The sequence below is a fragment of the Lingula anatina genome, chromosome 7 (genome assembly GCF_051362555.1).
Source record: "Lingula anatina isolate TDL-2025a chromosome 7, LinAna3.0, whole genome shotgun sequence".
In the NCBI taxonomy this organism is placed as follows: domain Eukaryota; kingdom Metazoa; phylum Brachiopoda; class Lingulata; order Lingulida; family Lingulidae; genus Lingula; species Lingula anatina.
This window is the reverse complement of record NC_141773.1, coordinates 15,302,855-15,329,993: the sequence shown is the minus strand read 5'-3', so window position 1 is coordinate 15,329,993 and position 27,139 is coordinate 15,302,855. Positions and strand designations below refer to the sequence as shown.

General features: G+C 36.7%; 1 protein-coding gene across 1 annotated transcript; it reads right to left on the bottom strand.

Moving 5' to 3' along the window:
- LOC106171935 (angiotensin-converting enzyme) lies at window positions 1-27,139 on the bottom strand. The gene is made up of 26 exons (XM_013552467.2): window positions 26,474-27,139; window positions 20,666-20,833; window positions 19,960-20,047; window positions 19,655-19,798; window positions 19,061-19,252; window positions 18,195-18,292; window positions 17,747-17,919; window positions 17,257-17,381; window positions 16,776-16,874; window positions 16,442-16,586; window positions 15,894-15,992; window positions 15,213-15,335; window positions 14,428-14,725; window positions 10,221-10,487; window positions 9,585-9,752; window positions 8,722-8,809; window positions 8,429-8,572; window positions 6,734-6,925; window positions 6,317-6,414; window positions 5,849-6,021; window positions 5,007-5,131; window positions 4,503-4,601; window positions 4,159-4,303; window positions 2,975-3,073; window positions 2,297-2,419; window positions 1-1,780 (listed from the first exon to the last, which is right to left on the bottom strand). The coding sequence occupies exons 1-26, from the start codon at window positions 26,681-26,683 to the stop codon at window positions 1,486-1,488; spliced, it is 3,978 nt and encodes a 1,325-aa protein (XP_013407921.2). The 5' UTR covers window positions 26,684-27,139; the 3' UTR covers window positions 1-1,485.

The window sequence follows — 27,139 nt, the reverse complement described above, 5'->3', positions numbered from 1 at the left end:
TAGAAACTTCAGTTACATTTATTACTACAAAACAGTTTTGAAAAAATTATACATATAAATCAAGTATGTGATTTTAGGCAGAATAAAAGCTTATACTGTGTGTTATGCCTTGAATTATTTTGTTTAATTTATGTTTATCTAATGTGTGATCCAGTAAAGAACAGAAAAATGAAATAGAAACTTATTCAGTAATATGTCTAACCAACTGTTTTTTTTTTTTTTTTTTTTGTGCCGTTTAATCTAAAACATACTGGATATGGTGACAAATATTTAAAGATGCATACAAAGTTAATTTTTTGTCACAAAAACCAACCAAATGCCAGCATATAGTTTCAAATGGTATAACTAAGAGAATTACCAAAAGGCATTGTTTAATTTTACCTGAAAATGATGTTTGAACGGATTTTTCTGCTAGCATTCCATGCTGTATGTCAATGGGGCAGAAAAGTAGGTCACGAAAGTAGGTTAAATTTCCAACCAAAAATTTAAAGAAAGGAGCAGTCTAAAGCTCTTTTATGACTGATCGAGTGATCTATTCAGTTTATCCCTTGACATGTCGAACTTATTTGAGTCGTATAAGAAACTAGTAGAAGTGGTTTACATGTGTTATTGGGAATCCACGCTCCACCGATGCTCGGTTCGTATGTACCTTTAAAGCCATCTCAGATCCCAGAGGTATAAAAACGTTAATTGTCAATCTTATTGAATGGTGCACTTATTTAGCCATTTTGCCCTTTTACAAAGAGGGCACATAAGTTTCGTTTGCATACGAGATGATATACCAACTTCTGGAAACAGATTTGCTTACTTTCTGCTTACTGTACAGTAAAATATAGGATATTTTTATCTTGCTCTGCCTGCCAGCTGTTTGACCTTATCCATAGCTATAGGGAATTAAAAAAAAACTGCTATAACTGTGCTGAATATACACCTCAAAACAAAGCAGAAAGCCATGTGGACAGTTAAAATCTTTTGATTAGACCACCAAAATGCCCCTGCAAATGACGCAAAATTCAAATCTCTCTACTGTGGATTATTTCCATGGTAGCCAGTTCCTTCAAATTATTGTTTTTTAATTTTAATTTTAAATGATTGATCAAAACTGAAGATTTTTCTCAATCGATGATTTTTCTTCAAATGTTAGTTCACAAGAAACCAAAATATAGATATGCACTTAATCGTCAATTTTGGAAAAAAAAAAGAAAAAGAAATATAAAATGGTGATATTGTATCTATAATGTCTCTAAAGCCTTTTTAATTAAGTTTTTTTTCAGATATATTCAGTATAAGTCTAATATGTAAGCACAAGTTGGGGCTCCTGACTAAATATGCTAAGAACAAAGAATTGGAAAGATAAATTGTAGTCTGATTTTCAGTTCATTTCAGTTACTGTCTTAAAATATAGTACAGTGATTTTAACTGTAAATTGGCCTGTCAGTTGTTCTACTGTCTTAATCGACTCCAATTAGTACTTTGCTTGAGTGTTCACCTTAAAATGTAAAGCGCCAATACAGATATAAAGGCTACTATAAAGAAACCATTGTGCAACCTTCCAGCTGAATTTGCTGGTTTGGCGGTTGAAGGACCAGAAGTAGTCGTGTAAAACTCAGTTGGACATTCTTCAGACCATGTTATGGTCTGACCTGCATTCTGGATCTTTAGCCAATCAATTAGAGGCTTGAAGTAGAGCAAGATGGCGTTAGCGGACATGTTACGGGTCCCTGTAACTTGCTCCAGTGCCTCTGGCCATGGTTTACTAGATCCAAGTTTTAACATGTTACTAAAATATAAAGAAAAATAGATAATATTAAAGATTTCACAGTTTGAAGGGATTGTGTTAGTTGTGATGATGTTTGGGTGTAATTGCTGTAGATATGATAGTAATACTGAATTGTTTTTGGCAAATATAGCCAGTCATATGAAGTTGCGTTTTACAAGGCCTATGTCAGTTATGAAATTATGCAACAGTTATACGGTAAAAGTGTTTTGAATTTTCACTGAGGAAATGTGTAAATGCAGAAATGCTATTTCTCTACAGTTATATACCTGCATGGAGATGCTGAATTTGCATATAAAGCTAGAATACACAGATAGTATTGCCACCTTGTGTTGTAATAATGAACTATGCCTTGGTTCTCTTCCAACAACTTTCTGATGAGGGTTTGTATACTAATAAATAGGAATATAATTAGTAATAATTTAAGTAATGTGTATCAGACTAATGATCTAATATGCAATGAACTAATGATATTTCATTGTATTCTATTTTGAGTGAATTTTTTTACAGTCTCATTACCCAAGTTTTGTTCCTGCTTCTAAAGATCGATAGATGTCGCACATGTGCAAGGGACCCGTCTGATTGGCTGTGCTACACAGGGCCTCGTGGAACTGGAACTGTAGGACATTACTCACAAAATATCTGAAGACATAAAGGTTTAAAAATGAATTAGATTATCTTGTTTGTATTATATATATATAGGCTTATACTGGAGAGAGAAACCAAACTGAGATTTCTAAAGCTTATGCAGCTCTATTGTTAACTTTCTTTGAAAATACTCTAAAGACTCATGCTTTAGCCAGTTTGGTGTGAACAAATAGTTTTATTATTTGAATTACCACTGACTTAATAAAAAATTAAAAGAAGAGAAATATCCCGGGCCTCCCCTTAATATGAGAATGCCATTGTCACTTTTCTTTCAAAGGTGCTTCATTTTAATTAATAAGTTCTTTTCCACACAGAAATGTAAATGTTCAATATTGGACTCTATGTGTAAACAAATCAAATGAACTGATTGATGATTCATCAAAATTTAGAAACTTGGATAGAAAGGTACCTAGAATAAACTGCATTTTAATATACACCATTATATTACTAAATGCCTTTCATGTAACTTAGTCAGGATCTGGAAGTTCATTTTATACCAAGTACCTAGCAATGGTTAACATACAATTTCAATATACACTGAAAACTAACCTTATATATGGGAAATTAGCTGGTACGTGATACTTGGCACCAGGATCAAAATCATCATCCTTCCTGTGTATTGGGGGAGAAACGCCTTGGTATTTGCACCTGTAACGAGTCAATATCTTTGATTGATTGTTGTATATTTGAAATTTCCCTTTATCTTCAGTACACAGATAATGGGGTGTCTTGTAAATAACTGGCATGAAAATGTATAATGATGCAATTTCATTCATTACATTGATTCTTGTTTTCAATCAGGAAAGTATTTTTGCAATGGCACTATATTTTCCACTATAGTCACTGACAGAAAAGATTATTATCAAAGGTTTTTCATTCAGGGAATTCTTAATATATGGAGTGCGTTAGGTGTGCCAACACTAAAGTGTAAAAATGAGGCCAGTTGTACCCCACGTTGAAGAAATTACTGGATTTTGGCTGAATGAACAGGGGGTGTCTCGATAGTCCGAAGGGTCATTGATCCAAAAAATGGTAATATTTTCATTTTTTTTTAAATCAAGGGTTCACTGGTCCAAATGTTCTATAGTGTGAACATGTACAAAACCACTCCCATTGGACTGAATGAAAGCAAAATACTAGAAAAGCACTCCAAGAGTCTCCACCCAATGCCATTTCACCCCTAAATTTTCATTCTATAATGATATTGTTTTTTGATTATTGATTGTTTAATGATCCAGATCACCACCAAAAACTAATCATCTGTTCCTTGGCCCACTTCTGACAGTTCCAGAAAATTTCATTAAAATTGGTCCATGACTTATTTTTTTTATTATTGATTATTGATTGATTATTGATCCAGATCACCACCAAAAACTAATCATCTGTTCCTTGGCCCACTTCTGACAGTTCCAGAAAATTTCATTAAAATTGGTCCATGACTTATTTTTTTTATTATTGATTATTGATTGATTATTGATCCTGATCACCACCAAAAACTAATCATCTGTTTCTTGGCCCACTTGTGACAGTTCCTGAAAATGTCATCAAAAGCGGTCCATAACTTTTTCTGTAATGTTGCTAACAGACAGACAGACGGACAGACAGATAGACAGACAGACAAACTAACGGAACCAAAAACATAAACTCCTTGGCAGAGATAATGAATGTGTTAGTTGTAAAAATGGTACACCTGAGCACATAGCGAATGCATTACATGCATGTGCCACACCTACCGTAACTTCCACCACTCTTTGTTATAATCCTCAAACTTTGTTGAACCATCAAAGACACTCCAGCGCCATTGGTCCACCAAATATCCAAATGGGATATAGGCAATTTTGTCCAAGGCAATGCTCATTAGATAGTTTATGTCACTCTCTACAACAACAACAACAAAAAAAGGATTGATGCTTATTAGCATAGCACCACGACTTTTAATGTTTGGCACTTGTTGGAAGTCAAAATATACTTATAAAGTATCATATGAATATGGCACACTGCTTTTAATAACTTTTTCCCTTACAGAACACAGAAAACGTAAAAACCAAATACTTCCCAAATATTTCATTGTTTTTACCATTGTCATTGACAACATCCTCCAGCAGGCCGATCTCTTTCAAATGTGTGGGCGTGGAGACTGAGAGGGCCAGTACTTCACCAACAGCCTCTTGGAACCCTGTAAGTATAAGGACAGAGAATTGGAGGGCTTCTTAGTTGTGTCATGCTGAAAACGAAGTTTAAACTTAGCATTTCTGTATTGCAACAACCTGTGTTCCTAGGTCTACGTTGTTCTGCACAGTGTTAAAAATAAGGCCTTTATCTTGTTTCTATAAATACGAAAATTAGTAAACGCACAATTTATTTATTTATTATGTTTTCTCTTTTATTTCATTTTATTAATTTTATGAGGGGTGGTTTTAGAAAGTTAATTTCTTCTTCTTTTTTTTTCTTTATGAATCTCATAATAGTTTTTCTCCAAACCAATATTCATAATTTCATTCTAATGAATTTGACTTCTTGAACATTAAGGAGGAGTTAACTAAGTACTATTCAAAGCAAAAACAACACAGGCAATCCATACCGGGATTTGCTCCCCCCCTGTACACGACCGGCTGATCCTTACATTGGAGATCATACTGCACGTGGCCCATTTCATGGTGGACTGTGATCAGATCATCCATCGTGATGTCTGTGCACTGTTTGATTCTGACAAAACAAAAACCCAATATACGACTCATTTACCTATTTGGGAGCATTCACAACCAGTTATTCTGCGGACTAACTAGTATGCGGATCAAATATGGCGCCACCACCCCCAAAAAATGCGGAGATTTAATTGCCCTGCCTTTGCTGGGATGGCGCGTGTGGGAGGCGTGGAATAGAATGCATTTTTGTTAAGGGATTATTCGTGCTCGCCATATTCGATACAGGGACCAGTAAGTCCTCGGATCAAGTAATTGTAAATGATCCTTTTATGTTATCATCTCAACAATGAGGTACAAGCCCAGTGTCATTTACTAGAGAGCCCCTAGCATATAGGGTCCGGTGCACATTGATTTGTGCGGTTAAGCCCCCTTCCTGAAATTTGATCCACTTTCACTTACGTCCAGTTAATCCTAACCTGTATGAATCTAACTGAAGCTGGACTCTGTTACTTGGACCCTGTGTGTGAGTATTTTACCATCGGTTTTCTAATTAAGAGAACTATTTTTATTATGCATTAAGAAAACAAAACATTTATCGCAAGAATTTGTTTAAAAAGTAGTAAAGAAGAAAGGCCGCTTACGGATCCAAACTAACAAGAAGCAGAAAGAACCACGAGGCAGACCCGTATGATATATATCTGGTCGTCTTGTGACGTCAGTTGCACTATTACTGATCTAATTTTGAGCGGTTACAAAGGCCACCAATGTTGACATTTACCTGAAGTCTTTTTGGTTGTAAAAAACCCAAGCTGACGCGTGACACACAACCTTACGTCCATCCGTAGGCTTCTCTAGCATGGAATGATCCCAAAACTCCTGTGGCATTGCTTTCAAACCCAGCGAAGTGAAGAATTCCTCAGACATGTTGAACATTTTACTGGCCGTGTAATTCTAAAACAAATTCCAGGAATTCAATAAAAAAACGCACCTTACAATGTTTTTGGGAGATAAAAACCACTGCCATATTTCAATTCTGAGGTACAATTTTACACCGCTTACGAGTGAAACATTTTTAATGTTTTAAAGCTTTTGTTTACATCTTTATTTACAGATGTCACTGCTCAATATGTGTGTGTGTGTGTGTGTGTGTGTGTGTGTGACGCTACACAAGAAATATCCATTGCAATAATTTCAGAATAAATCTATACACTTTCAGAGGGTAGAAAACTTATAAGCCCGTCATTACCAGTTTCTTCATCTGAGGGGTGACGTCAACGCTAGGTTTCCCAGCAAAAGGCTCCACGAGGTCGAATATATTGTTCCAACTTTGGGCCCACATATTCCCTTGAAATAAATGTGAAAAAAAAGTGAAATGCTTTATTTTGTGTCATACTGACAGTACGTCTTAATTTAGAACACCTTCATTAGCTATGTTATTGCAATAGACTTGTGAAGATTCTTTTGTCTATAGCTACATATATTTGTCTGGTCTTATTTCGTCTGCCCCTTCCCCCCCCCCCCTCCCCCCCCCCCCCCCGCCTGCCCCTGCCTATCACTATTACATATATTGCAATACCTCAAGGTTTTTAAACAATCTGTGATATTCTAACATTAAATTGTGGCATAATTCCGAACCACATCTAGAACGCGATAACACCCATACCTAATAAGTGAGCTGGAATGTGTCCACTCGGTGGAAACAAGCTCTCTCCATATTTTGCTTTCAGTTTATTCTTCACATAGGCGTGTAGGTTCAGATAGAGCGGCTTCATCTCCTCATACAGTTGCTCTAGTTGATCCCGGAAATCGGCAGTGTCGTACCAGGACCTCCAGTAATCCCCTGTGTCTGCGTACCCTGCAAGAATGGGAGAAAGCATGGTATTTGTGTTGATGCCGCAATAAAAAACTGTTTTGTTTTCTCTTCACAAAAAATGGACAACAAAAGCATGTCAGTGACGTCCATATCTTGTACTACATTTGCATAACTTCAAATCGCTTTTTATAAATGCTGATTTCTTTCCACGGTTATAAAACTCGGGGGCGTCTCGATAGTCCGAAGGTTCATTGGTCCGAAGGTTCATTGGTCCGAAAAGTGGTAACATTTTTATGGATTTTTTTTTATCAAGGGTTCATTGGTCCGAAGATTCTATAGTGAAAATTCGGACCAATGAACCTTCGGACTATTGAACCTTCGGACTATCGCTACATAAAACTCAACGCAATATGTTATTTAAAGCGCATCTCTCATAACTCAGTGGACGTTAGTCCCTCATACACATACACACTGATACACTGGCGGGTTTAGGGGTGGGGGAGGGGGTCAGGGGAGTCCTGAACCCCCCTTCGATTTCTGAAAAAAATGACACCGATGGTCCCATCTTTTAATAGGAATTTTAACTAGATGAATCATAGTTCTAAGCCGTACCAAATAGCACTGTTCGCCCTCTAAAATACCAACAATTTTCGGGGCCCTTCAGCGGCCCCCGAACCCCATGCAAAGGGGGGGGGGTCGGCTTCGCATCCGCTGACACCCCCCCCCCCCTTCAAATAGCCCTGGATCCGCCCCTTCTCACAGCAAAAAGTCTTGACATTTACGTTATATTATTATATTGACAAAATTAATTTTTTGGGAATTTTCATCACCTCTGCCTCATTAATGGGTTATACCACATCATATACCGTTGACAAAATTACGAGCAATTAATGTTTTCAGTGTTTCAAGTTTCGGATTTTTGAGCCTCTCTCGCAAGAGGGCACCCTGAGCTTCAGAGCTAACTTGACACTAACCTTTTCACTGTAGCCTATCTCCATCGTGTCAAGTAACTTTTAATACACGATTACACGATGAAGATAGGCTACAGTGAAGAGGTTAGTGTCAAGTTAGCTCTGAAGCTCAGGGTGCAAGAGGGAGACGTTTTATTAAATATAACGAGCTCTAAATCTGGTTAAGATCGTAACAACTTTTAGTTATAAAGGGGAAATTCCTCTTATTTACCATAAAATAAATATTTCTTTTCCTATATAAAAGTCTAACAGCCACTGCTTGCCTTTTAAAAACAGAATTTTGAAATATTCAAAATTTATGTCCCTGGTTTTAGTTTGAACTTCAGATTTTCATCGGCCTCTACTTGCAGGTGAATATTTACACTACTTTGCTTTTCCTGGATCGATAAAAAATAAGAATAGAACCGGTTACTATGTAAATCAAGATTATCGATTCAGGAGTAGTGATTTTAATTTGAAATGGTTTAAATATCTTAATGTGTGGTGCATATATGATTCTACCACATTAAGTAAAAAGTACACCAGTGCAAAAGCGCATATGCACAGGCGTTCACTTAGGCCTACATGTACTTACCATTTTCAATAGCAGCCTCGTTACTGAGATCAACAAATTCCCTGTAATCATTTCGAATCTTTCGTCCAGTTGCATCCCGCCATCCTTTCCAGGCATCAAGAAGTTCCCAATAATCTCTCGAGGTAGCCATTAATCGGATAAGACCTGTAATAATATAAGGACTGGTCATTAAACAAATGAGTTTTGTTGAGAGAGAGAGAGAGAGAGAGAGAGAGAGAGATGTATTAACTTCAATGGTCCTAAAACAATTCACTACTAGGTTAATAAACAAAAAAGTATGTCGAATACTTAACCTGGCTCCAAATCTAAACATGTGTCATTTTTGTCACATACTTGGCCCTCGCTATAAGTGGTCTCCATATTGGTGACTAACGATATGAGCTGAAATGGATACAAACTACTCTGTCAGGATCTTTAATCGATGGGATGAAAACATTGTGGATGAGAGAAATTGTTGAATTTTACAGTGAAGTTTTGCCCATTAGCAAGTGAGTGCGTCGATTTGAGTTTTTTAAGAACCTAAATTGTTAGGCCTACAACGTAAAATCAACACTGACTTCTCGTCACACGCCCCCAACTTTGTAAAGAAAATTAAAAAACAAAGAACGAAAGAAAGAGAAAGAAAAATATATATTCCTTTCACATACTACATGTTTGGAAAGCAAAAAGTAACTGACCCGGAAAGCTTTAATTCTGACCTTACTGACATTCATGTCATCTAAGATATTTACATAACACAGAGACAAGCAAACCAGACCTACTTCAATCTAAATCACAGATAAATATTTTTGCATTGTCTCAAGGTCATATGTACATGAATATTTTCATTTGCGATTTCTGTACACATTTCTGTAAACTGAAATCAGATATCAGAGCAGACCCATTTTCTTATAAATGCTCCACGACACGATCGTGTCATATTATGTTTTTGTCACATCTCAGGGGCGGATCCAGAGCTATTTACTGACAGTCTTCCAATTGTCTTTGTTGATTCATCCTCCAATTTTGACCGTCTTCCAACAAAAAAAAAAGATGCCCGTCAATGTAAACTTGAAAATCTGACCGTCTTCCGGAAGACCCAGAAGACGGCCTAAATCCTCCCCTGCATCTGCACTACATGCTTATAAAACGTGACATCACTGTGTCATCAACTCACCCTCTCGTACTTGGCCTTGTCCTTGCGAAGGAGTGTTGCCGAGCCGACATCGGAGATTTTTCTGAATTGCCTCCTAAGATCAGGATCGGTGAAATTCTCCCAGGCAAACGACGAAGCATTTTCCGCAGCCTCTCTGTCAAACTCTGCAGAAATGATGGAGGCGTTGTGCTAAATATACAATGTAATGTAATGCAATGCAATGCGATTTGCGAGGACTTTGCCCATATACAATTAGAGGCATTGTGTGTATGTAGCTTCTTAGATGTTCGCTGTATAAAGAACCTAAAGTGGAACGTGCTCACCAGAAAATGAATGTGGTAACAAAACTAACGCAGTTGATGCAATGTATTCAATACACGCAAGGTTTCGATGAAATAGAATATGAAAGAAAAATTATGATTGGTGAATTCATAGTTATAAGACACCAGTTTTATCCGTTACGGTACGGTTACGGTTACATAGCAGTTACAACTGTTAACAAAACAGTACCTGTCTTTCTCCGTTAAATTTAGTAATATTTGTAGCGAACACACATCATGCTCTTGTAAGATATAAGACATTCTGCCGGCGCGTTCATTATCGTGACCGTACGCAAGTAAAGAACGTTTTCTTATACTAGTATAAATAAGTACTTACAGCAACAGCTCTGTTATAGTCGGTTATGTTAGTACTGTAGTTCCATTCCGCTTCCACCTTTTCTGCAAACACAATCTGCGCTCTTTGGTTGTATTCCTGAGCCCACGCCCTGGCGATCGTCTCGTTCGTATTTTTCTGAGCCATCGCGCCCTTTGCGGAAGAAGCCACCACTAAAAGAACCGTCGCTGCCAGCCGAAAAGCAGAAGACATTCTGGCAGTGTTGGAGCAGTCCCAACGTGCTCTCTCTCCCACTGCGTCTGAATGATGCTAAGGTCATGTTGGTAGAGCACGTTACCTGCTGACACCGACAGGTCACATGGATATAGGGTAATGCCTAATATGTTTTCAGTGGGAAGTAGAGACATGCTCAGAGTTACTGGGGCAATGATGTGGTTAACGAGGGCATCTTTCTTTCAGGTTATTTGAAACAATAGGGCTGAGGAAACAAGGGGAGGACAAGTGCAATTTACGGTCAAAGAGGCTTGAATATACATGTACCTGACCTCACAAAATTGGGTGAGGCAGACAAGCAAAAGAAACGCATACAAATGTAGCTAGAAAACAGAAATTGTCTGTTTGGAAAGAGGCCAACTCCTTTCTACACAAATGCTTTGGTCCTTTTTATGTTGTTGATACGTTAAAGTTAAAACAGTCCGAGCGGTTCACGGGACTTTACTCTCTTTCACAATATCTCTGCGAATTCGGTTACTATTGTTAAGTTATCCATAAATTGTGTGGCTCTGTTTCCATTCATTTTGCCTCCTTGCCAGAAGATTGTAAGGCAAATTTTCGCTTTCCTTTCCAATATTAGTCATACATGTATTGAAGACTTGTATTTTCAATAACACCTAGCTAAGAAGACTTGCGTACAAAGGTTTTGTATTTACAGACGCCACCCTATACAAATCGACCTGATTTACTCCATGGCGTGTTACAATTTAGTAGATCAGTACTTAAAAGAGCGACTTGCACAGTCAGTCCTACTCACGCCAATGAGCCTACAAGCCAATACTTATTTGCTTAAAATGTAATGAAAGGAAAATACACGAGCACACAGCTTGTGTTTATCGTGGTTTGGTGATCATACAGTATATTATAACAACCCATTTGCTGTATGTAATAATGATCGTCTGCATTCGTAAGCTAGCTCTTATTGTGTATTTTGAAGTTCTCCTACAACAGTCAGCTATGACAAGCTCCAACTTCTGGTCGTCATCATACCCAGGAAACAATACATTCATGATTGCCAAGTATGTCTTTTGCCTTTCCCTAATTTCGTCTATAACTATTGTGATTTATTAAACAGGAAATGTTTCAGAAGCTCCAGACTTACATAAGTACAAAATCTAGCTTCCTGTGGTTTTCCAACAAAGAAAACAGTCTATTTTCCTAGTTTTAAATTGGCGTAATGAACGTTCATGTTAAGACAGAATTTGAGTTTGAGAATTTGAGTAAATCGATTGGGACTGAAAAATAAACTCTTTTTATTATCATAATTGTTGTACATCTCATTAAAATTTAAATATCTTCAAAAGGAATGCCAAAATTGCCATACTCTTATTCATTTCTGACAATACAGAAAAACAAATATAAACATGTAATGGAATCTTGGATATTGCTCCGAGTGATAAAATTTTATTACGGTTATAATTGCAAGAAAGGGTGAACAGAAAGGACTGTTTATTCATTGATTTATTAATAAATTTAGTGTTTTTATTTGTATTTAGTTTGTTAAATCTGCAAAAGTCACTTTTATTACAAGTGTGTGATTTTAAGCAGAATAAAAGCTTATTCTGTGTGTTATGCCTGAAATTATTTTGTTTTATTAAATTAAATGTTTATTTGATGTGTGATCCAATAAAGTACAGAAAAATGAAAAAGAAGCTTAAGTTACTTTTATTACTACAAAATAGTTTAGAAAAAATTATATGTATTGCTTAGAAAACCATCACTGACTATAAATTTTATACTGTTATAATTGCAAGAAAGGATGAACAGAAATGACTGTTTATTCATTGATTTATTATTAATTTATTTTGTTTTTATTTATATTCAGCTTGTTAAATCTGCAAAATTCACTTATAAGACTTGGCCAAATATAAATCAAGTGTGTGATTTTAGGCAGAATAAAAGCTTATTCTGTGTGTTATGCTTGGAATAATTTTGTTTAATTTATGTTTATTTGATGTGTGATCCAGTTAAGTACAGAAAAATTAAATAGAAACTTCAGTTACATTTATTACTACAAAATAGTTTAGGAAAAATTATACATATAAAGTAAGCGTGCTTATTCTGTGTGTTATGCCTGGAATTATTTTGTTTTATTAATGTTTATTTGATGTGTGATCCAGTTAAGTACAGAAAAATTAAATAGAAACTTCAGTTACATTTATTACTACAAAATAGTTTAGGAAAAATTATACATATAACTTAAGTGTGCTTATTCTGTGTGTTATGCCTAGAATTATTTTATTTTATAAATGTTTATTTGATGTATGATCCAATAAAGTACAGAAAAATGAAATAGAAACTTAAGTTACTTTTATTAATACAAAACAGTTCAGGAAAAATTATGTGTATAGATCCTAGCTTAGAAAAACCATCACTGACAATAAATTTTTTAAACAACATTTAAAACAAAGTAAAAGATTTCCTGTTAAATAAGTTGCATGAAGTAGCATCCACAAGGACACCAGCTGCTTATCTTAAATTTTGCAGAGAAAGAGAGAGTCACTCACTGAATGCATTGCTCTAGCCCTGCAGTATGCTATTAAGGTATGAATTACATTTATTTAGATCTATCATTATAATATACCACCCTCAGTTTAGCTTCCAAATTGATTTCATTATGATTTAAGCCCTAAAATACTAACTCAAAAAGTATATATAACCTCCCCCCCAAAAAAACATACGCAGTAAGCTTAACATAAATTGTATAATTATTTTCGATCTCTTTCTTAGTTCTGAATGAATAACAATGTAATTACATCATATAAAAATATTTTAATGCTTTGAAAAATTGATGCAATAGCATGAAACCAATCAGAGAATAGTTTGCCCAGTATCTATTTTGAAGAGTTTCAAGCCATGGAACAACACAAGTATGTTCTGACAAAAGGACGTACCTTTAAAATCCCAGTTAGATATAAAGCTGATTAAATATTTCATATTAAATAATATGTCTAACCAATTGTATTTTGTGCCGTTTGATCTCAAACATACTCAGATCCCAGTGGTATAAAAATGTTAATTGACAATCTTATTGGATGGTGCACTTATTTAGCCATTTTGCCCTTTTACAAATAGGGCACATAAGTTTCGTTTGCATATGTGAGATGATATGCCAACTTCTGTCAATATTATTGACAATTAACATTTTTATGGTGCACTTATTTAGCTATTTTGCCCGTGTACCATTAGGGCAATAAAGTCTTATTTGCATATGTGCGATCATACGCTGATATTGCAATGTTATTGTGCAACATACCAACTTCTGGGAACAGGTTTGTTTACTTTCTGCCTACTGTACAGTGAAATATAGAATATCTTAATCCTGTTTTGCCTGCCATCTGTTTGACCTTATCCATAGGGAATTGGGAAAAAAAAAACATTTGTCTGCTACTTTGGTGAATACACCCAAAAACAAAGCAGAAAGCCATGTTGACAGTAATAATCACTGTTGATTAGACCACCAAAATGCCCCTGCAAATGATGAAAATTCACATTTCACCTCTTTTCATTATTTGCATGGTAGCCAATTCCTTCAAATTCTTGTTATTAAATTTTGATTTTAAATCACTGATTAAAACTGAAGATTTTCCTCAATCGATCATTCAAATTTTAGTTTACAAGAAACCAAAATATAGCAATGCACTGATGTTAATTTTGGAAAAAAGAAATATAAAATGGTATCATACACTTGCCATTTTGATACTGTATCCATAATATCCCTAAAGCTTTTTGTAATTAATTTTATTTCAAATATATTCAGGTTCTTTAATAAGTATAATATGTAAGCACAAGTTGGGGCTCCTGAGTATAAATATGCTAAGAATGAAGAATCGGAAAGATAAATTCTAGTGTGATTTTCAATACATTTCTGTTATGGTCTTAAAATGTATTACTGTGATTTCAACTTTGAATTGACATGTCAGTTGCTCTACTGTCTTAATCGACACCAATTAGTACTTCACATGTGTGTTCATCTTACAATGTAACGTGTCAATACAGATATAAAGGCTACTATAAAGAAACTATTATGCAACCTTCCTGTTGAATTTGCTGGCTTGAATTTGGTGGTGGTTGAAGGAGCAGAAGTAGTCGTGTAAAACTCAGTTGGACATTCTTCAGACCATGTTATGCCCTGACCTGCATTTTGGACCTTTAGCCAATCAATTAGAGGCTTGAAGTAGAGCAAGATGGCATTAGCGGACATGTTACGGGTCCCTGTAACTTGCTCCAGTGCCTCTGGCCATGGTTTACTAGATCCAAGTTTTAACATGTTACTAAAATATAAAGAAAAATAGATAATATTAAAGACTTCACAGTTTGAAGGGATTGTGTTAGTTGTAATGATGTTTGGGTTTAATTGCTGTAGGTGTGATAGTTACACTGGATTGTTTTTGGCAAATATATGCAGTCATATGAAGAAGTGTTTTACAATGCTTGAGGCAATTGTGACATTATGCAACAGTTATACTGTAAAATGTTTTGAATTTTCACTGGGGGAATGCAGAAATGCTATTTCTTCTATATTTATATACTTGCTGATACTAAATTTGAATATATAGCTAGAATTTACAAATAGTGTCGTAGTAGTGAATTATGTCTTGGTACACTTTCCATAGCTTTCTGTTGAGGGTTGCATACTAATAAATAGGAACTTAGTAACTGATAATTTAATCAAAATAATGTATATCAGACTAATGAAATGATACGTAATGAACTAACGATATGTATTTTATTTAGTATGCAATTTTACAGCCACATTACCCAAGTTTTGCTCCTGCTTCTGTAGATCGATAGATGTCGCACATGTGCAAGGGACCTGTCTGATTGGCTGTGTTACAGAGGGCCTCGTGGAACTGGAACTGTAGGACATAACTAACAAAATACCTGAAGACATAAAGGTTTAAAAATGAATTAGATTATCTTGTTTTAGAATGTTTTTAGTATGGAGAGAAATCAAATAGAGATTTCTCAAGCTTATACAGCTCTATTGTTAACTTTCTTTGAAAATACTCTTAAAGACTCATGCTTAAGCCAATTTGGTGTGGACATATATTTTTGAATTTTGAATAATCACCTGAAAATTGTTTACAAAGCAAAAAATCCCTCTCCTAAATATGAGAATGCCATAGCCACTTTTATTCAAAAAGTTGCATCATATTAATTAATGAGTATTTTTTTCACACAGAGATGTAAATGCTCAATATTGGAAACTGTGTATAAAAACAATCACACAAACTGATTGATAATTCATCAAAATTTAGAAACTTGGATAGAAAGGTACCAAGAATAAACTGCATTTTAATATGCACCATTATATTACTTTCAGTTATCTAATGTATACTAAATGCCTTTCATGTAAATTAGTCAGGATCTGGAGGTTCATTTTATACCAAGAACCTAGCAATGGTTAACATACAATTTCAATATACACTGAAACTGAACCTTATATATGGTGTATTAGCTGGTATATGATACTTGGCACCAGGATCAAATTCGCTTTCATTCCTGTGTATTGGGGGAGAAACGCCTTGGTATTTGCACCTGAAAAGAATCAATATCTTTGATGAATTGTTTTATATTTGAAATTCCCCTTTACAGTATGCAGATAATGAGGTGTCTTGGAAATAAGCGGCATGAAGATGTATATTGATGCAATTTCATTCATCAAATTCTTGACAATAAGCTACACTGATTCTTGTTTTCAATCGGAAAAGTAATTTTTCAATTCCACTTCAGTCATAACTAATTTGCTAAGACGGAAAGAAAAAGTTTTTTCATTCGGAGGATTTTTGATATATGGAGTGCGTTAGGTGTGCGACCACAAAATAAGGCCATTTCCACCCCACGTTGAAAAAATTACTGGATTCTGGCCGAATGAACATAATACAAAACCAATCCCGTTGGGTCGAATGAAAGCAAAATATGAATGTGTTAGTTGTGAAAACGGCACACCTGAGCACATTTGCGAATGCGTTACCTGCCACACCTACCGTAACTTCCACCACTCTTTGTTATAATCCTTAAACTTTATTGACCCATCAAAAACACCCCAGCGCCATTGGTCCATCAAATATCCAAATGGAATAAAGGCAATTTTGTCCAGGGCAATGCTCATTAGATAGTTTATGTCACTCTCTACAAGAAAAAAGGATTGATGCTTATTAGCATAGGGACACGGCTTGTAATGTTTGACACTTGTTGGAAGTAAAAAAAATACCTATCAAGTATCATATGAAAATAGCACAATGCTTTTGATAACTTTTTCTCTTACAAAACACTGAAAACGGAAAACGCGAGATTTCCCAAATATTTCATTGTTTTTACCACTGTCATTGGTAACATTCTTCAGCAGCCCGATCTCTTTCAAATGTGTTGGCGTGGAGACTGAAAGGGCCAGTACGTCACCAACAGCCTCGTGGAACCCTGTAAGTATTAGGACAGAGAATTGGAGTGCGTCTTAGTTGTGTCTTGCTTAAACAAAGTTTAAACCTAGCATTTCTGTATTGTAACCTGTATTCCTAGAGCTATGTGCTGCACAGTACGTGTTAGAAATAGGGTCTTTATCTTGTTTCTATAAATACGAACATTTGTAAACGCGCAATTTATTCATTTATTACGTTTGCTCTTTTATTTCATTTTATTTATTAATTTTATGAAGGGGTGATTCCTTTTTTCAGAACAATCTTTACGAATCTCACAATAGTTTTTTTCCAATTCAATATTCATTCTAATGAATGTAACTTCTTGTACATTAAGGAGTTAACTAAGTACTATTCAAAGCAAAAGCAACACACGCAATCCATACCGGGATTTGCCCCCCTCCTGTACACAACTGGCTGATCCTTGTATTGGAGATAATACTCCACATGGCCCATTTCATGGTGGACTGTGATCAGTTCCTCCATCGTGACGTCTGTGCACTGTTTGATTCTGACCAAAAAAGAAACCCAATGACTCATTTATCTCTTTGGGAGCATTCACAACCAGTTATTCCGCGGACTAACTAGTATGCGGATCAAATATGGCGCCACCCACCCCGAAAACATGCCGAGATTTAATTGCCCTGCCTCTGCTGGAACGGCCCGCGTGGGAGGCGTAGAAACCATTGTATCATTGTTAGGGGATGATATGCGTGCTATAGAGCCCCCCTACCCCTAGAGAACTTGTTACAGATCAAAAGAAAAAATCACGAGGGAGACCCCTATGCTGTGTATATCTGGTCGTCTTGTGACGTCAGCTCACTATTACTGATCTTATTTTGAGCGGTTACAAAGGCCACCAATGTTGACATTTACCTGAAGTCTTTTTGGTTGTAAAAATCCCAGGCTGACGCGTGACACACAACCCTACGTCCATCCGTAGGCTTCTCTAGCATGGAATGGTCCCAAAACTCCTGCGGCATTGTTTTCAAACCCAGCGAAGTGAAGAATTCGTCAGAAATGTTGAACATTCTACGGGGCGTGTAATTCTAAATCAAATTCCAAGAATTCATTAAAAAAACACACCTTGCAGTGTTGTGCTTGTGAGATAAAAAACACTGCCATATTTCAATGCTGATGTGCAATTTCACACCACTTACGAGTGAAACATTTTCAATGCTCTAATATTGTGTTTATATCTTAATTTATAGATGCCAATACTAAAAAAATATAGATGCCACCACACAAAAAATATCCAGTACAATAACCGTTGAATAAATTTTTATACTTTCAGAAGGAAGAGAACTTATGAGCCCGTCATTACCAGTTCCTTCATCTTAGGGGTGACGTCAACGCTAGGTTTCCCAGCAAAAGGCTCCACGATGTCGAATATATTGTTCCAACTTTGGGCCCACATATTCCCTTGAAAATATAATCAGTGAAATGCTTTACTTAGCGTCATACTGAGAGTACGTCCAATGGCGTCATGTGTGTTGATGCCGAATAAAAAATATTTTGTTTTCACTTCACAATATATATTGACAATACGGTATAAATTTATATATCATCAAAGGCATATCAGTGACATACATATCTTGAATGACTTCAATATCATATTTTATAAATGCTGATTTCATTCTATAATGGGGCTAACCCAACGCAATATATTGAAGCATATTTCTCATAATGTTTTGAAATCGTGTCAATGCATTATCACTCATACAATACTTCAATTCATCTCGAACAAAAATTTTGGTCTACAGTAATCACAACATTTTAAAGGGATGACAACCGTTCATTTTGGCAAAAAAAAAAAAAAAAAAAAAAAAAAAAAAAAAAAAAAAAACTGAATTTTCCTGGGGTAAACGACGATTCTCCCATACTTGCCTATGGTTAATGAATCAAAGTTAGTCCATTTTTTAAAGTTTGGTGTCTGTAATAATTTCTTAACGGATTATTAAGGAGATATAGCCATCTATGAAGGCTCACATGGTCTGATGACAAGCAGAGATTCCAGAATAATTGCGATAACCGCTGTTTTGGTGGTAAAATACGAATCTCATAAGAAAAGTTATTATCTCTTTAAAATTACATATATCACAACACATCAAGGTTTAACAAACTGTGATATTTCAAGATTAAGTTGTCGCATACTTCCGAAACACATCTATAACGTGATAACACCCATACCTAATAAGTGAGCTGGAATGTGTCCACTCGGTGGAAACAAGCTCTCTCCATATTTTGCCTTCAGTTTATTCTTCACATAGGCGTGTAGGTTAAGGTAGAGCGGTTTCATCTCCTCATACAGTTGCTCTAGTTGATCCCGGAAGTCGGCAGTGTCGTACCAGGATCTCCAGTAGTCCCCTGTGTCTCGGTACCCTGCAAGAATGGCAGAAAGCATGGTATTTTTGGTTTGAGTGGATAAGGTTGATACCGCAATAAAAAATGTTCAGTGAAATACTGTGAGCATGTTCAAGTTTCGGATTTTTGAGCCCCTCTCGAGCTTTAAATCTGGTTAACAGATCGTAGCTACTTTTAATAAAAAAGGGGAAATTACTATTAATTCCCATAAAATAAATCGATAAATCTGGATCGATAAAAAATACGAATAGAACCGGTAACTACGTTAACCAAGTCCTTCGATTCAGGAATAGTGATTTTAATTTGAAAACGGTTTGAATATCTTAAAAGTGATGTGTGAGGTGCACATATGATTCTACCACATTAAGTAAAACGTACACCAGTGCAAACACGCATATGCACAGGCGTTCACTAGCTTACCATTTTCAACAGCGGCCACGTTACTGAGATCAACAAATTCCTTGTAATCGTTTCGAATCTTTCGTCCAGTTGCATCCCGCCATCCTTTCCAGGCATCAAGAAGTTCCCAATAATCTCTCGAGGTGGCCATTAATCGGGTAAGACCTGTAATAAGGACTGGACATTAAACAAATAAGATGTGTGTGTGTGTGAGAGAGAGAGAGAGAGAGAGAGAGAGAGATGCATTAAATTCAATGATCTTAAAGCCCTAAAACAAACAATTCACTACTAGGTTAATAAACAAAAAAGTGTGTCGTATACTTAACCTGGCTCCAAATCTAAACACGTGCCCTTTTTGTCACATACTTGGCCCTCGCTATAAGTGGTCTCCATCTTGGTGACCAACGATATGAGCTGAAATGGATACAAACTACTCTGTCAGGATTTTTAATCGATGGGATGAAAACATTGTGGATGAGCGAAATTGTTGAATTTTACCGTGAAGGAAGTGAGTGCGTCAATTTTAGTTTTTATGAACCTGAATTGTTATGCCTACAACGCAAAATTAACACCGAATTCTCGTCACACGTCCCCAACTTATTAAAGAAAATTCGCCCTCTATGCTTAAAAAGGAAAGAACGAGAAAGAAAGAAAGAGAGAAAAATATTCTTGTCACATGCTGCATATTTGGAAAGCAAAAAGTAACTGATCCGGAAAGCTTTCTGACCTTACTGACATTCATGTCATCTTAGACATTTACATAACACAGAGACAAGCCAACCAGACCTACTTCAATCTAAACCACAGATAAATATTTTTGCATTGCCTCAAGGTCATATGTACATGAATATTGTCATTGCGATTTCTGTACACTGAAATATTTCCGAAGGGCGTACTAGCTACGTCTTGGCTGACATCAGAGCAGACCCATTTTCTTATAAATGCTCTACGACACGATCGTTTCGTATTATGTCTTTGTCACATATGCACTTCATGCTTATAAAACGTGACATCACTGTGTCATCAACTCACCCTCTCGTATTTTGCCTTGTCCTTGCGAAGGAGTGCTGCAGAGCCGACATCGGAGATTTTTCTGAATTGCCTCCTAAGATCAGGATCGGTGAAATTCTCCCAGGCAAACAATGAAGCATTTGCCGCCGCCTCTCTGTCAAACTCTGCAGACATGATGGAGGCGTTGTGCTAAATATAATATAATATAATATAATATAATATAATATAATATAATATAATGCAACGCAATTTGCAATACAATGCAATGCAAAATAATACAATAAGCCACTCTTCTGGTAGGGACTGCCCGCGGGTAAAGCAGAAGGAGCTCGAGCTCTGCAGAGCCTCGATCTCCCCAACCGAAAAGGCCCGCTGTCGGGGCTGATTAAACAAAGATGTTGCTGAATTGTGTTCGGATAAAAATTACATATAAATAATAATAATAATAATAATAATAATAATAATAATAATATGAACACAACCTTATACTCTGATTTGGGGTGGGGGTGGGTGGGGGGTATAGGGTTCCTCATACAAGCTGTGCCCCCCAATCTGTCAATGTTCTGTGATGGAATGTCCTTCCTTCTTTCTAACAATGCAGTCAAATTCTTCGTGGATTTCTCAGCTTTCAGCAGTAATATCATGGAGGCCCTGTTGCACTAAGAAGGCAGTGCCAAGCACGTATATTACTTATGAATGTTTGACTCATAAAGCAAGCAAACGGTGATGAAATGGTCCATATGATCTACCCCATGAGCAACGTTTCGAGTCCTAGTTGTCACATATTTTTGCGATTTGCGAGGACTTTGCCCATATAAAATAAGAGGCATTTTGTGTCTGTAGCTTCACAGATGTTCGCTGTTGAAACAACCTATACTGGAACGTGCTCACCAGAAAATGAATGTTGTAACAAACTAACGCAGTTGATTCAACGTATTCAATACACGCAAGGTTTCGATGAAATAGAATATGAAAGAACAATTATGATTGGTGAATTCACAGTAATAAGACTGACACCAGTTTTATGTTTTATCCCTTACGGTACGGTTACGGTTACATAGCAGTTACAAATTAACTGTTAACAAAACATTACCTGTCTTTCTCCGTTAAATTTAGTTATATTTGTAGCGTACACCCATCTTGCCACTCGTAAGTTATTATACACTCTGCCGGCGCGGTCATTGACGTCCCTCAGCCATTGGACTGCCCTTTCTTGCTCCGATTTGATTTCGTGTGCTGTTGCTATTTGCAGGAAGATAATAGAGAAAGCCACCGAATAACCCAAAACGAATCTCATTTTCCTATTGAATGATCCCCACAGATTTCGACTTTCTGCTTATTCTTCTTGATTTCAGCCTTGCTTGTAGCCTTAGATCTTGAATCTTCTGTGGGTAGTGCTATATGCTCCAATTTAATACCAGAACTGAGATTTACTTTAAATAAAATAGTCCCGTAACAATTCGTTCAGTCCTTTTCTTTTCTTTCGAGTGAGGATTCCCACAACGCTGTGAAGTCACTCTCTTAATCGTCCTGCATATGTAAAACGTGGCACGAACCAAAAATGCACCATATACAAGCTGTAGGTATAACTGGCATTCTATCCAAAATTCCCGAGTTATTTTTATTTTATTTTGTCCTTAGCACGATCCATTGCCCCTGATCCGATGTTTTATGCCATTTTATGTTATATACTTCCGGTCTTTATACTTTTTCTAAAAGCCTTTCGACCGCCACGTCTGCCTGTACATTTTTCTAAGGAAAAATCGACATCAGGTACTTTTATTTGTGAGGTTTTGCCGTTTTTCGAGTCTTAATTGGGAAAGAGACGTAGCTTTGCAACAAATGTAGACAAAGAACGCATGACTTTGGAACATTTTCAAACGGGGACAGTTTACATTCACGTGAACAGATGTTTGGAAAATAGAACTACAGCGGACGAAAGGTCGTAGTAAGTTTAAAAATACAAGTCAATAAACAATCGCACCATGTTTGTTTTCAGCACGTCAGAAAAAACTGAATCCAACTCAAACCACATGGTAAATACATTAATCCTATTGCTATCATATCTTATATTGAGGCCACCGACCTCCGACTTTGTCAGGACAAGATAGTTATTGTTAGGTTAACATCACTATAAACGGGCCTCTTCTTGTTTAGATGAATACCACACGCAGATGAATATTGATAACAACGCAACAATAACAAGTGCAAAAACAGGAACACATGGGCAATGAAATAAAAAGGCATCAAACTAAATCATGTATGTATATTAAAAAGCGTGTTAGAGTCGTGATCATTTACCTATATTACACCCAACAAAAGCAATACCTTGCATTTCAGGGAAAAAAATGCAAAATAATAATAATGCGTTTATTTTCAAAGCGTTCATGGGGAGCGGACTGCAGACACATTCTTTTACAATATATTTGACTGTCCAGGTGCTTGACTTCAAACTGATGAATATAAAGTTGTATCCAAATCAGTCAAAGTGTCGCCATCATTAAATTCACGTATCTAGCGTCACCTGCCTAGCAACAGGGAAGAACAGTGCCACAGTCAAGGGTTAAAGGACGATGTCGCAAATGAACCCTAAAACGGAATTTAGTGTACTTCAGATGAACATGAATAAATAGCAGTCCGCCCAAAAGATAAGTACTGGTCTGATCACGTCTTTCCTGTTATAAAACACGGGCAATGCATCATTTTATTGAACTCCTATATTGTACTGGCTTAATCCATTTCGTGTAACGGGTCTCAGAACTTCAATTAAGTGTGAAAAATTGCCCAGCTTGATACGGCTGAAAAATCACTTAGTTCGCACAACTCGACTCACAATTAACTTTATTTTCGTTGGTAAAATACTTATAATTAAAAGTAACATTTGAATATAGGGTACAGCATACAGGTAGATAGCTATCTAAATGGCCTACCCCGTACCGGTGAAGTGTTTATTGAAAACGTGGATGCTTCATCTCAAATTTATTATATGGTTAAATATGTGTCATTTTTTATCATTTTATCGAACGTATTTATTGCGAATGAGATTTCTAGCCAAATAAACAGACATGGGGTCGAGTAGAATACAAAAAAAGCTGGCCATTATACGAGTGCGTTAGAAACAAAATGAGGCATGTTAATCTGCTAGCCTGATTGCAATCAGTGAGAGCTGGATCGATCTACGTAGAACGACAGTTCATTGGGAATGAGCCCCTTGTTTGCAGCCGGACAGTGTATCACTGCATAAAAATTAGTTCATTTAAAAACTTTTTAAACGCTTACTCTGTGACAGTAATAAATACATTCACCGCTTTTCTATAATAAGGTTTCATAAAAAATATGTATCTAAGTATGTGTTCAATAGATAAATACTCCATGCCAATCACCAAAATAGGGTGCAGACTAACGCAGCAAAGCAGTCTGAAAACTGAACTATTATACGCGTCCATAAACTGATAGTGTACTTATCAATCCACATATAGAAAGAGGGTTATCAGGGGCGGATCCAGAGATATTTTCTGACAGTCTTCCAAATTATCTTTGTTGATCCATCCTCCTTTTTTGACCGTCTTCCGACAGAAAAAATTAAATACCCGTCAATGTAAACTTGAAAATCTGACCGTCTTCCGGAAGACCCTGAAGACGGCCTAAATCCGCCCCTGGTTATTGTCCAACATCAGGAGAAAGACGCCCCGATTACTGGATTATCACTATCTTTGTACTGTTCATCTTGTGAAAATAAACCAAGATTAATTATCAATCACTTTAAATTAATAATTAATCCACTGCGTTGGTATTAGGGGTGGTGCATGGCCGCACTTGCCCTGCGCTAACATGTTTAATCATTGACAGCTTTCAACTGATAAAACATTTACGACACACTTCACAGTCTCGATTTTCGTTTTAGAAGTGCTTCAGTAAACGACTGAATTGCTTGTCACAAGCTCCTTATAAAATGGGTGCGGAAATGAATAAATATAGACTTGAGAAATGACGGTCTAAAAATACATTTTATTTACACATGCACAGTAAATGGTGCAGATTTCATCATACACGTAATCCCTTTATTTCTGCAAAGATTTGAATGTAACTGAATTTGTATACTAGACGGACATCGACTATGTCTTTTTTCCTTTTTTTCGTAGTTAAACTTCAGTTTTTGGGTCCATGCCGTCGGTACAACATATATACTGCTTCGAAACAATGCGTGCGTACCCGAAACACGTCCAACTTGCAACCAATGACCCGAGTAAACTATAATCAGATGGCTCGCTAAACGTTTGGTTATTCAATTTACGCCATCCATAATTCAATCCATATTTCATAGTCATGTTAAAACGTCTTGGGGTACTTGCTCGTATTCAGATTTACGCGAGGAAAGCTTAGAGAAAATAAGTAAGGAGAAAGGGACAACGTGGAGTGTACTCAGGATTTAATTCTATGCTAAAGAAAATTTTTCCACTCAGAATGTTAGAAAAAATTTTAAGAATGTATGTACCGTACGTTAAAAACTGCCAGTAAACCTCCTCTTTATGCATAACAAAATTTTTAGGCCCACAAACCGATCAAGTCCTTTCCTGGACAACACTTCTACTACTTGAATAAACTTATTTAAACTATTATAGCTATCTTACGATTTATTTATCTTTTTTACTTTTTAACTGTAAACTAAAATTATAAAAATATCAAATTTGCCAAACGTATCACAGTGGAAAATGCAGTGCTTTTTAATGTCTGTGCTCAGTTGGAAACCATCTGCTACTCAGAGGTTTTGTAACGTTTTTTTATTTTATAAATAAAGTATGATTTTAAATTAATCTAGGACAAAGAGTTCCAAAGTACAATGTTCCAAACAAACAAACTCACTTGAAAAATCAATTAATCAAAGAATGATATCGCAAATCTGACATCTTCCTTGGCCCGTCCGAAATTAAGGCAAGTCGACTGTCCTTATCTGGACTCTTCAGTCAACTTTGGGTTCATTCGCTGAGTGCAATCAGATTAGCAGTTTAACACGCCTCCTCTTGGGGTGCTTTCCCAGAGATTTGGATCGATCTAAAGATTAAGGTTTAGATCGACCTAACTCCCTGGGGGTTCAGGCTAAATTGCAGTCAGCCGAGCGGACACCATAGTTAATTACCCCCTTACAGCTTTAAGTAGGCGGGACAGACGCTTAAGCCGGCCAAGCTGACAGTAATCTAGTGAGACTCCCCGCGGGGATAGATCGATCTAAAATCTATGGGAATAGAGCCTAACACGCCTCCTCTTGGCATTGACTAGAATACTAAAAATGTGGTGATTATACGACTACGTTAGAAATAAGAGGGGGTGTGTTTATCTGTTAATGTGATTGCATTCAGCGAGAGTCCCCGCGGATTTGGATCGACCTAAGTAGAACGGCAGTTTCAGTGGGAACGAATCCTTTGGCCCAATATAAATCAGTAGTCGTCCAACTATATTATTTTATTTGATTTTATTGCATGGTTTTATAGCAGGAAATAAATGGCTTGTTTTTCAGATGAAAGTGTACCTTATCTCTGTGGACAACTATGAATTTAACTCCCACTGAGGAAGATCAAGTTTCGGTCTTTAAAAAATTAGTTGGGTTATAGTGCTATGGTGACGTGCTCAGATGGGACGAACCGAGTTAGAAGAGAGAAGCATCCCAGAAAAGGGTCCACAAAGACCCGCTTCTTGAATAAGGGGGCTGAATCATTTCACAAATAAAGATGCTGCTCTAGCTTGGTATGAACCTATACCAACTCGCCACTGTTTCGTGACCGTACCCAAGTAAAAAAACGTTTTCTTATACTAGTATAAGTAAGTACTTACTGCAACATCTCTGTTATAGTCGGTTATGTTAGTACTGTAGTTCCAATCCGCTTCCACGCTTTCTGCAAACACAATCTGCGCTCTTTGGTTGTATTCCTCAGCCCACGCCCTGGCGATCGTCTCGTTCGTATTGCTCTGAGCAATCGCGCCCTTTGCGGAAGAAGCCACCACTAAAAGAACCGTCGCTGCCAGCCGAAAAAGAGAGGACATTCTGCCAGTGTCGGAGCAGTCCCAACGTGCTCTCTCTCCCACTGTGTCTGAATGATACTAAAGTTATGTAGGTAGAGCGCGTTACCTGCTGACACCGACAGGTCACATGGATGTAGGGTAATGCCTATTGTTATCAGTGGGAAGCAGTGGTAAAGAGACATGCTCAGAGTTACTGGGGGCAATAACGTGCTAAACGAGGACATCTTTCTTTCAGGTTACTTGAAACAATAGGGCTGAGGAAACAAGGGGAGGACAAGTGCAATTTGCGGTCAAAGTGGATTGAATACACATGTACCTGTCCATACAAACATAGGTGCGGCAGACATGACGATAGTAACAGAAACAAATGTAGCAGTAAAACTCAAATGGTCTGTTTGGAAAAAGGCCAACTCCTTTCTACACGAACACTTTGACCCTTTTCCTGTTGTTAAAACTGATCCAGTCAAAGTGGCTCGT